The sequence below is a fragment of the Schistocerca piceifrons genome, chromosome 4, assembly GCF_021461385.2.
Source record: "Schistocerca piceifrons isolate TAMUIC-IGC-003096 chromosome 4, iqSchPice1.1, whole genome shotgun sequence".
NCBI classification, from domain to species: domain Eukaryota; kingdom Metazoa; phylum Arthropoda; class Insecta; order Orthoptera; family Acrididae; genus Schistocerca; species Schistocerca piceifrons.
This window is the reverse complement of record NC_060141.1, coordinates 421,698,494-421,711,326: the sequence shown is the minus strand read 5'-3', so window position 1 is coordinate 421,711,326 and position 12,833 is coordinate 421,698,494. Positions and strand designations below refer to the sequence as shown.

Below are 12,833 nucleotides of genomic sequence, written 5' to 3'. Positions count from 1 at the left end.
AACACACAATGCACCAGACACTTCTAACAATGGGCCCCCGGAGCCGACGACCGATTCATGTGCCAATGTTAACACCACATCAGCAACTACGACAGAAATGGGCACGTGACCAACGACAATGGACATTGGCGCAGTGGCAGAGCAATGCCATGGTCTGATAAATCCCGATACCTTCTTCATTACACCGATGAGAAGGCACGCATCCATCTCCTTCCAGGGGAACAGCTCCTTGACACGTATACGGCGGGACAGAGACAAACTGGCGGCGGCTCCATTATGCTCGGGGGGACACGTGGGCGTTCATGGGTCCAGTTGAGCTTGTGCAAGGCACCGTGATGGCCAAGGTGTATCGTACACTGGTTGCAGACGGCGTACACCCCTTCAAGACGATCATGTTACCCGACGGCAGTGCCGTTTTTAAACACGATAATGCGCCATGGTACAAGGCCAGCAGTGTGACGGAGCGATTCGAGAACACAATGAAGATTTCCAGTTGGTGTGCTGGGCACACATTTGGGATGTAATTCAACGCAGCGTCAGAGCTCATCGCCCCTCTCCCAGAAATTTACGGGAATTAGGTGACTCGTGTGTCAGATGTGGTGTCAACTCCCTCCATCGACCTACCAGGATCTCATTGCTTCCACGCCACGACGCATCGCCGCTGTTATCAGAATTGGACGTACCGGCTATTAGGTAAGTGGTCATAATGTTCTGGCTGAACAATGGATCTTCTACGTGAACGAGGATGGAATTTTGGGGTCAATTTAAACTTATGGATAGTAAATAAAAGTTGACCATGGCACCCGTTATAAGTTGCTGGTTTATGTGGTTGTCGGTAAGGGTCTCTATAGTGCAGCTAGCTCCCTCGCTCGTTCACTGTCAAATGTGCTTCGAGTCGAGATGGCGACAAGACAGCAACAAAAGACGTTTCGCGTTCTCCGTTTCAGCGGTTGCTATTCAGTTACAATTGTGGTCGTCACTTTCGTTGAGAGTTCGGCACTGCACATCGCGCCGTACGGGTCTTTTATAACACCATTGACCTACAAGGTCCCCTCATCTCACAGTATGTGATTTTTTTGTGGGGGTTTGTGAAACACTTTGTCTTTGTACCTCACGTTTCAAAACTTTGAGTGAACCGCGATGTCGCATGGTGATAACAATGAATGCAGTAACTACAGATATGCTCGCAAAATTATGGGACGAGTTTGACTATCGTCTGGATGTCTTTCATGCTTCCGTTCGAGGGAACATTCAACATTAAGAAAGGCAAATGAAAACTTTTATCATAAATGTAATAGTAAAATCTTCCCCAAGGTTTTACGCGCATGCTTGTAAAAGATATATACTTGTAAAAAAGACGATTCTCTCGAAAAAAATATTTTTAATTCTGGGCATAAGCTAAAATTCACGCAAGATTTCTATTTTCATTCATGTAGAAGATATAGTCTGCTGAAGTCAGATGAGTTTCTTAAACGCACTGGACTAAAGATGAATGTAGTGATGGTAGTTTGACAAGGACACAATCGACTTCCTCCTCTATCCACATCGATTTGATCACAGACCTCTTTCACGTCATCTGGACGCAAGTAAAGCTCTAAAAAATTGGAATGGAAAGCTAACTCAGAGCTAACCGTGGGAGACAGCCGCCTGGATGTTGTAGCATTAAAACAGCTAAGGGATTTTGGAAAATCCTGCATTGACGTGCGATAGATTGTTCCTTTTATCAGGCTGTCTGCTATTTTATGGATACAAGAGTTTCAGATAACCGTCTCTGATGCTGAGCTAGATAACGTTCGCCAATGTACTGATTCATTGCAGGTGTATTTAATGTTTGACGGGCAATCGAAAAGTATTTGGGCATCAGACGGTGCGTCAGTGTCCCGGATTACACCCCAAAGCTGTGTGCGATCTCTCAAGGAGAATGAGTATTTTTATCTGTTGACAGGGATCTGTCTGTCAGATGCAGGCGTTTTGCTTAGCGTCCCATTTTATACTATTGGAGAGAGTCAGCCTATTGTTTGTGTCAGAATTCACCGTTTCATTCACTTTCTGCAACTACATTTATATTCTCCGCAAGCCAACGTATTCAATGCGTAGAGAAAGATGTTTCGTATTAATATTAGTAGTTTTCTGTCGTACTCCATCGACGTATTGAGAGAGGGAAAATAACTCTACGTGCCTCTGTACGCTCCGTAATCTTCCTTAACTTAGTCACATGGATCCATCTGAAATACAGGATGGCCGCGGCGAAATGGTCACACAGTCTTCCTCAAATATAGTTTCCCCAACCTTGCCTAACAGATTTTGGTCTTTTTTTTCGTTCCCCGAACGTACGAGGCCCTGAAAACCGTAAGGGCACGAAGCTCATGTTGAATGCATTGCATGGACTCATAACTCTGGCATCTGTTCATCTTATGGTGAACCAGCTTCATCTGCGATATAGACCCACGTTGTAAATATGAACAGTCACACTGTAACTTTACGTGGGAGGGATGACGCCGTTAGCTGTATTTACTTTATTTACAATCGATTTCGCTGTCACACCATTTTCAGGGCTCTCTATGGTACCAGGTGAAATTGGATACTGGGTAGTCATCATTCTCCATCTCATAGAGAGTACAAAAATCGATGTCCGTTGTGTTGCATCGTCTTTGCCGCTTATAGTGTGAACGGTGCAGCTCATCGAATTTTTGTAACGTCTCTGAGATGTATAATGATGATTATCCGGTATCCACATCATCACCTGGTATCGCAGAGGGGCGTGAAGATGGTCTAATGTAACACCGAAATCAACTGCAGATCAAATGAGATCCATAAATACAAGTAAAGGTGTCATCGATAATACCCAAAGATATCGTTCGGCGTCTTTTGTTCCGCCCTTTCAATAAGAACTCCAAATGCTGGAACACTACGCCAGGATTGATCACACTAGCGTATTGTACGCTTTTTCACATAATCTTCACGAGAAATCAGAACATATCATTTGTCTTTCCTAATACCAATTTTATGTGGTGGTCCCATTTCATATCGCTTCTTACGTCATAGCGGTTCCATATCCAAGGGGATAAATATGGGGGCTCAGATGCAGGAATCCTGTATCGCCGCGCTCGGCAACATCCTAGCGGAAGTGATTTGCCTTCCTCCGACTCGTTATGAAGTGACAAATGTGAACCTGTCTCATGACGATCACTGTGATGATTTCTTTTAGACTGCAATGTTGGGCTTGTCTTGCTTTAGATGAAGGGAAAAGGGAGCGTTAAATCTGATGCCGACACGTAGCCTGCACCTCTCCAATAGCACTATGGGGACAGCCGAGCTTAACGTCCCATTCCTTATATATATTCACGGTAGCCGAAATGAGTGAGCTACAGTCATTACATGAAAAATATCCCCAAAACGTTACAGAACCACCACCGGCATGAACTACACCCTTCATACACTCGGCACTTTCGACGCCTTGCATTATTTGAAAAGATGCAAAATTGCGAATCAGTGGACCATGGTACACTCTTCCAGTTACCTACTATCCGGTTTCCTTGGAGTTACCAGACCTCCAATGTCCTTTGCACGCAGTACACGTAGCAATGCTCAGGAACTGTTTGAGGTGGACTATTCACTGACAGCAGCAATTCCTGCCGAGTTTTAAAAGATTGTCGTTGACAAGGAGTGACACTCGCCTGTATTCCTTGTCGGTTAGGCTGTTTTCACAACCACTGTTCTTACGCCGTGTTACATGGCTACGAGTGGTACACCATTTCTTGTAAATACTGTAAATATTAGGTTGGTGCATAAGATCACAGCGTTTCTCCATTAGTTTAATAAATACATCAGATACACATAACAGAGACTTGGGTCATCAGCAGTATATTCTCCTTCGCTATTTACAACAGTTTTCCAACTCTGAGTTAACTTTTCGATTCTGGGACTATAGAAAGCACGCGGTTTTCAGGCGAAGAACTCGTCGAGCCATGTTCGAAGCGCATTTTCATCCTGAAAGGATGTTCCTTGAAGGCTGTTCAATAGAGAGCGAAAAAGATGAAAATCTGAGGATGCAAGATCTGGTGAATAAGGGTGCAGAATGCCTTCTCCAACCCAACTCTTGTATAGCGTTTTTTGTCAGCCTAGCTGAATGCGAGCGGGAATTATCGTGGAGTAGCATCACTTCACGCATTCTTCCTGGTAGTTGTTCCTGGATCGCGTCTGCGACACGTCTTAGTTGGTTCAAATGGCTCTGAGCACTATGCGACTTAACTTCTGAGATCATCAGTCGCCTAGAACTTAGAACTAATTAAACCTAACTAACCTAAGGACATCACACACATCCATGCCCGAGGCAGGATTCGAAACTGCGACCGTAGCGGTCGCTCGGTTCCAGACTGTAGCGCCTTAGTTGTCGACAATAAATGTCAGCAGTGATGGTTACACGTCGGGGAAGCAGTTCTTAGGAAACCATGCTATCGCTGTTCCACCAGATGCATAGAATTCTCTTTTGCGGATGTGCACAGGTCTTTGTACGGGGAGTTGTTGTTTTTTATGGGCTCGTCCATTCCTTTCTTTTCCTTCTGTTAGCATAAAGGCACCATTTCTCGTCACCAGTAACGATGCGGGATAGGAATAGTCGGCGATGTTCACAAGACAATTGATGACGAGCAAGGAGAGATGCACATATGGCCACCCACTGATTTTTGTAAATTGGGATATTATACCCACACAACCTGTTTTTGAACCGTGTCCGTTGCATGCAATTGTCACAGGGCGGTGAAATGATCACAGATCATCACATTTCCCAGTTCTCGATTACACTGACATGGATCATTGTGGATTAATACGTTTAAATGATCTTAATCAAACCCCGGAGGTCTTCCTGAACGTAGAGTGTCACTAATGTCAAAAGTACCCTTCTTAAAACGCGAAAACCGTTTTCTTGACGTGCTCTGTTCGATGGCATTATCCACATACACGGTGCAAATTTTTCTGGCTGCCTCCGCTGGTGTCACTCCTCTACAAACTCAAATAGAGGAATATGTCGGGAATATTCCGATTACTTCACTTGGCATTCAATTTTCTAGGGTTCACAGTTCCACTCTCCATCTCTAAATGACAAAATGACAACATGGAAAATCAAATAGTAACAGTGATCTACAAATAAAAATGACATTTGATAAATAAACGCACAGCAACCGGAATATCAACATGAAAAACCAAAAAGCTAGTATGTTGAAGGGTGCGCTTTGACGCACCAGTAAATAGTGCAACTTGATTAACGGCCTGCTCACACTGCAACTCTGTCAAGTTTCAATTTCGTTCGGTCTTGTTACGCTGATGGCATCGAACCGACTGGAACATACAGAACACTTGGCAGCCTGACCTAAATCTGCTATGTAGGGGAGCACGACCGCCTGCTGCCAGTACTACACCAGTGTGCTCATTTAAGGGGTGGGTTCTTATTCTTTGTTACTCCACTGATGACTCACGAAAGTTAGTACTGCTAGGCAGTTGTATTTCTATGACGTGCGCTGACACGATGCATCAGAAAAGCCTGTGTGTGACACGAGCGGATGCTATGTTTTCGTTTCCGATACAGACTGTTTTCGCGTTGTTTTCACAGGTGCCGCAGCACTAGGCTCGCCGCCTCATGCACAACCGCAGGCGAGCCGAGGACGCCGGCTCGTGGGATGAAGAAGGTGTGGTGTGGCACAGTACAAGAGCTGAGCGTTAAACTATCTCAGCCCAGCACTGCAAAGCGCAAGATTGAGTAGTCAAAAGTCCAATTGCCACTTAAATACTAACGGTGTCGTTATCTAACACAGTTCTCGCAAACATAAGACCGGTGTAATGGATTATGTACTTGCATGAAGTTCTTCACACTGTGAAAATTGACGCTAAGTCAGTTGCCATTCCAGAATTTGATGCTTGGAGATGTGAGTCAGCAATAAATAAGCCATACTATATTTCGTGGAGGTAGATCATAACTAATTACGTGCGCTGACGCGAGTTTCATCTCACCATTGGGTGTACATACTCGTAAGTCCACGTGTGCGACAAGTCTTTTTGTTCGTTTATTCATAGTTCCATTACGTTGCCAGTGTTGTACAGTGAATATTATGCACCTGTACACTATTAGTATCGATGTGTGATCCACTAATTTTGGTTTGAAAGTAAATCAGGAACGAAAAATCATCAAAACTATAAAGCACAAAATCGAAGGTATTTCCGGGTGAACTGTAAATATTTATTGAGTCTCTCGTATAAACAGCTAGAAAGTTTAAAGAACAGCATCAAAAAATGTTCAAATATGTGTGAAATCTTATGGGACTTAACTGCTAAGGTCATCAGTTCCTAAGCTTACACACTACTTAACCTAAATTATCCTAAGAACAAACACACACAACCATGCCCGAGGGAGGACTCGAACCTCCGCCGGGACCAGCCGAGAACGGCATCATCCAACCACCAGAAGCTGTAGTAATGTACACTGTCTGACGAAAACTTCAAAGACCCAGAAGTGGAAGGAAAAAACGAAACGAAACGTCATGAGTTGACAGCGTGTATGACGATACTTCGATGATTACAAAATCAAATTAAATTGACTGAGAACTTGGCACTACGAGCCCCCTTATAAGATTGCATCCCCTCTGACGTGGATGCATGTACTGATTCGGTTGGGAAGGATGTCATAAAACCGCTGGATCCTCTCTTCAGGCAAGCTGCTTCACAACTGTTGTAACCGGTCCTTGACAGCCTGGAAACTGGCACTTGGACAGAGTTAACATCCAGTCTGGCCCCACAAATATTTTATTCGGTACAGATCTGGGGTTCAATTGTTCAATGGCTCTAAGCACTATGGGACTTAACATCTGAGGTCATCAGTCCTCTAAACTTACAACTAAGTAAACCTAACTAACCTAAGGACATCACACACATCCATGCCCGAGGCAGGATTCGAACCTGCGACCGTAGCAGCAGCGTGGTTCCGACTGAAGTGCCTAGAACCGCTCGGTCACTCTACCGGCCAAAGATCTGGGGATTTGCTGGCCTTGGTACTACATCAACATCACGCAGACAGTTCACAAGACACGTGCCATGTGTGTGTGACCACTGTCCTGTTGGAAAATGGCACCATACATCGTCGCATGAGAGGTAACACACGCTGTGTATCTCCAAAACACTGGAGGAGTCGGTTCTCTCCCCAGGTCAACGCCAACGTCGTACTCGCCGACGGTCGTCACCTGGGATTGTGCAGAACAGAGTCAGCGCTGAACGTAGTGCGACGCCATTTATCAGCAGTACATACTCCCCTATCACGGCACGACTCCAAACGCAACCGTTTTTGTTGTGGTGTTAACGGCAGCCTATGCAGGAGGTTAATAAAACATTCTCGGGTTTCAAGCCGCGTCAAGTGGTTTACTGCCCACGAGCTTTTGGCGAAGATATCCTCTGCCATTGTCAAGTGGACGACTGTCGTGTGGTTGTCATTGTCGTGCTTATATAGCCGTGCCGTCGCTCGTGATTTCATTGGTGTTCCACTGGAGCAACAGTGACCTCACGAGCGACGGCGCTGCTATATAAGCACGCCAATGACAACCACACTTGTAGTGGCAGAGGATATATTCGCCAAAAGATCGTGGGCAGTAAACCACTTGACGCGGCTTGAAACCCGAGAATGTTTTATTAACGGATATAGCCATGAAAGCATGCATTAGTACATATGCATGAGATGGTAATTTCCTAGTCTGCCTCCTGCTGCTCTCCAACCAGTGGTGCAGCGTGGCACAGAATGTTGCAGGGACTCAATTACTGCACTTGTTCTGGGACGGCAGACGCAGATGTGAAGGGACTGCCATATCCTCGTTGCACAAAACGGCGATCTTCCTTAGTGATGGTCACGCTTGGTCGACCAGAACCTTCGTGAATGTTTGCCCTCAAGTCGCCGTGCAGTCCAACATCGGGCCACTTTCACATCCGAAAGCAAGAAAAGTCTGGATTTTGCATCATTCGGTCAGCCGGCTAAATGGACGCCCATAACAAGGCCCCTTTCAAACTCTGTTACGTGCTGATAATGCTGTCTCAAACAAATACACAGCATCTCGCTGTCGTTCAGAATGATCACTCAGCATCTGACGCTGTTCACGCTCCTTACATTCCCTAAAAAGCCTAATAACAGCATTAAGCAGGAACACCACTAATACGTTCTGGTGACTATTCTACTTGGCACAGAGACCTGTAACTCTGATTATTTACATACCCGCCGATGGTGTGTACGTGTACGAAGTTAGATGACATTCGGCCATATCTTCTGATTGCTTCACTTTTCTGTCGTGCAGTGTATATTTATTGATAGATAATCAGCACCGGTCAAGCGACCATCTTTACCCAAGCTGAATAAGCCGGCATGGCATTTAATTGAGGATGTTGCAAAAGAGAAAATGTTAAAGTAAGTCTAAAAATAAATTATAATAATGCGAAAATGATGTACCATCAACACATGGAAAGTAAAATATTATTATTATCAATGAAGTTATAAAACCAGTCGACAAGTATTTGTATTTAAGGCAATTTAATACGACGCATAGATAATCGCAAAAAGAAATAAACCAGAGAAAAAAATGACCTGGACTGCTTTTGCTAATTTAAACAGAGTTTTCAAAACCAGGCTTCAAATGTGTCTTCAAAGGAAAGCTTCCAGTCAGTGTACATTTTTAACTTATGGCACTGATTGAGCGTTCATGAGAAAACCAATCATGCAGCTAGCAATGCAAAGAGGAATGTTGAGGAATTACAAGGAAACACCGTAAAACAAAGAAGTAGATCAAGGGACATAGTGGATTGGAAGACGTAATTAACACTGTCATGAAAAAGAAATAGAGATGGACGAAACATTTAGCTATGCATCTACACTGAATGATCAGAAGTATCCGCACACCTATTAATGAACATTAATATGGGATGTTTCCACCCTTCTCCTTCAGATAGCTTGAACTCTGCTGGGGACACTTTCAACGAGGTGACAATGTTTATGGAGGAATGGTAGCCCATTCTTCCTCAAGAGCCGAAACCAGAGAAGGCAGAGCTGTTGGATGCTGGATTTTGGAGCAAAGTCGACGTTCTGACTAATCTCAAAGGCGTTTCATGGGTATCACGTCGGGGCTCTGGGCGGGCCAGTCCGTTTTGAACTGTTATTGTCAACAAAGCGTTGCCTCACAGAAGCTGTTTTATGACAGGTTGTATTTTCATGCTGATATAAATAATCATCGTCTCCCAACTGTTCCTCTACCGTACGTAGTACACAATGCTTAGGCGTTTTCTTAAGCAAAGAGGACCACACTCTAAGCACGAAAAATACCACACACTGTAACAACATCTCATCCGCACTTCACTGTTGGCATTACATATGATGACAGACAATGTTCCCCAGGAATTTGCCAGACCCAAACGCTTCAAAAGGATGTACTGTGTTTCGTCACTCCAAATCAATCGTTTTCTGTCATTCACTACCCAGTGGCAGCGCTCTTGATAACGCCTTAAGCGTCGCATAGGATTGACTATAGAAACGTGTGGCTTCTGAAGAGCTGCTCGACCACTGTACCCCGTTCCGTACACAAAGACAGTGCGCTAGGTGGACTGCTGGTAGCACTGTGGAACTCATGAGTCATTCCTTCTGTTGATTTCTTGAGATTTTTTTAAATCTACCTCCGGAACGCTCAACGGTCCCTTTCAGTACGTGACGTCTGTGTTGTCTTAGTTTAACTACGGTTGTCCCTTCGCGTTTCCGCTTCACAATCACATCACCAACATTCGATTTGGCAATTTTAAACGGGGTGGAAATATCCGTGATGAATTTTTTACTCAAGTGACATCCAGTGACTAGCCCACGTTCGAAGTCACTGAGTTCTGCCTGATCCGTTTTGCTGTTACTGTTTCTCCACTGACGAAGGAGTACTCCCTGTCTCCTTTTATACAGTGGGACCGCCGCTAGTGACATCAAATGGTCAGTTCCGCATTACGTAGGCTGTCCGGATACTTTCGATCATGTAGTGTATTTGAAAGATTAGATTGATTATCAACTGCATTTAAAAGGGTGAGAAGATTATTCGTTCTACTGTTTTGACCGGCAAGTGTATCGACACACACTGCTTCATTCAGTCGGAAACTTCGTTTCCTCATTCGCTGTAAGACTTTATTTGTTAAATTCGGATATGTGATTATGTTGCCCCTCAATCCACCTTTGACATTCGTATCACGGTACAGTCATGCATTATAAATTCACACCTCTCAGCAGTACCAGCTTCCTCAGTCACCAGCACTTGCCCCTTCTTATTAAGTTAAACAACACAATATGTTGAACGTAAGTAACTACTTCGTTCACCGCTTGCAATCAAAATCCAGATGCTTGTTTCTGACTGGAGTCGCACTGTCTACACAATCAGGACCCACCTTTCGTTAAAATGATATTTGTTACCCCTGCATGAACATTTATTTCTAGATCTTCATGTGTTCGCACCAGTTTTATAGTGTATTTCGCCCTTCGAATTTGATCCTGAACGCTTGGAGACGTATCGGCGAGTTTTTATGATAGTTGATTATCGGCCAGAGTTCTAGACGAGCGCCTTATTGGAAAGGTGCCATACGCTCCTACGGATGGCAAAAACTTAGGAGATGCTCAGCAGTGTAGTGTTTAACGACAGGCAGATATGCTTTCAACAGTCGAAGGAACGAATACAGCAGTATGTTGCATCAAACAGTATGTATCTGAATGCCACAATCACGAACCGAAGACTTTTACCAAGCACACAAATTTGCAGCCTTAGCCTAGTTCCTCTTGTGTCAGTCTTCGTTCAGGACGTATCCCGGATAAGCTGTGGTAAAGTGCTCGTCCACTGCTACTGAGTTGAGAGATTCCTATGAAACAGATTATAGTCGAAAAATAGTTTTGCACTAATATCACACAACGTGTCGTCCCTTAGTATGCAAGCCGTTACGTTTCTTTTCTTTCAAGATAACACATGTTTCGGTGTTGTCTCTCAGTACAGTCACGCAGTGTTACCATGATCAAGTTTTTTCGTAGTTCTCCTAAATTATGGACCGGAGTACATTTCCATAACACCTATCATCCAAGCAACCGAGCCAAGCAGTAAAATGATTGCGAATTTTATATTGCGCCCATGAAAATAAAACGAACGTCTTCATGCGGTACTGAAGTAATTTAGGCCTGATCTACTATGAAACCTATACAGAGCGTAGGAGAACTCCACTTACAAATTTTCATACGTTTAGCGATGCCCGCTGAGTGCTTTGATCTAAGAAACAAAAGGACGCGAATAGTTACGTTGTTAGGAATTTGGTGTGTATAGTACGTCTACTTTGTTGCAGCACTGTTCAGTATCTGTTCTGCTATCACAGTGAACTGCCCCTCAAGTGCTTTTAGAAATGTCGACTGCGATTATAACATCACACTGTATGGGGACAGAACATGGTGGCTCGTACGCCTAGATTCTAAAGAATATGCCGCATAATTGCAGCCACAGTATCACCTCACCAGCCGGCTCTATGAAAGCATCGACGAGAGGAGGCTGTTATCGAGGTCCTACAAGATGAAATTTGTCTGATGACCTCGCTATTATGGGACAGCACCATCACGACCAACTTATTGTGACTTAAATTGAACCTCGTGGATCCGTAAACATCGCGTGGAAAGTGTGCTGGTGCGACAGCTCAAGCCCGCGAGTTATCAGCTGTGTTTCATCCAGCAAGAGTTGAAAAGCGTTTTAAAGAATAATTTTGTTTAAAAGTCCGTGCAGTCTCTCAGGAATTCAAATACCCTATAACGATCCATTAGAGGCCTGAGTCTCTTGTATAAAATCAATCCGCGCACGTCACTGAACGTCTGTTGAAAACGTGTCTCTCGACTTCACGCTAGGTGAAAACGAATTCCACCAACATTCCGAAGGTCGTTCAGGGATATTTTCTGGGTATTTTAGTATAAGTGACCCGTGGACTCCAGCGGTTTGCTGCAGAGTAATTGCATTTCATTTGATTTCATGTCTTTGTAACCGTATTTCACTGAAAATATCAGCACAACAGTGCAAATGTTGACAGTATGAGCTGTGTGCCGTACCTTCTTTGGAAACAAACTTTTTCCATTCACTCACGGTACTTTCGATTGGCTAAAGTAATGCACACCTTATTATTCGTCTCGAGGCTTGTATTCTTTACAGCACGATTTTATCTTGGGTACGTTTTTCCAGTAGTAACAATTGACCTCAAATAATGAGAAGCGTGTGGTCATCCACACGAATACTAAAATTAATCCGTTAAATTTAGGTTCCACGATAAATCACACAAATATAAAGGCTGTCCGTTCAGCTAGTCACATAGGAATTACAATTACGAACAACTTCAATTGGAACGATGACATAGGTAACGTCGTGGAGAAGGCGAACCTAAGAATGCGTTTTATTGGCAGAACATTTACAAGATGCAACAAGTGTACTGAAGAGACTCCTTACACTACGCCTGTCCGTCCTATGCCCTATACTGCTGTACACTATGGGATCCTTAACAGATAGAATTGACGGAGGACATCGAAAAAGCTGAAAGAAGGGCAGTTTGTTTTGTATTGTCGCGTAATAGTGGAGAAAGAGTCACGGGTATGATACGCGAATTGGGGTGACAATCATTAAAACAAAGGCGTTTTTCATTGTGGTGAGATCTTTTCACGAAATTCAATCTCCAACGTTCTGCTCCGAATTCGAAAATATTTTGTTGACGCCCACCTAGATACGGAGAAATGATCACAGCAATAAAATATGGGAAATGCAGGCTACACGGAAAGA

At 44.0% G+C, this 12,833-nt stretch overlaps 1 protein-coding gene across 2 annotated transcripts in view; it reads left to right on the top strand.

Annotated features, from left to right (window-relative positions):
- The window catches only part of LOC124795504 (peptide transporter family 1), a 347,550-nt gene that overhangs the window by 23,917 nt on the left and 310,800 nt on the right, over positions 1 to 12,833 (top strand). Inside the window, exon 2 of one of the 2 annotated variants that reach the window (XM_047259565.1) lies at positions 5,609 to 5,684. The exons of the other annotated variant lie outside the window; for it this stretch is intronic. Within the exon in view, the coding sequence (XP_047115521.1) occupies positions 5,636 to 5,684 (49 nt within the window). The 5' untranslated portion in view covers positions 5,609 to 5,635. The remainder of the gene's footprint in view (positions 1 to 5,608; positions 5,685 to 12,833) is intronic. 2 annotated transcript variants of the gene reach the window in all.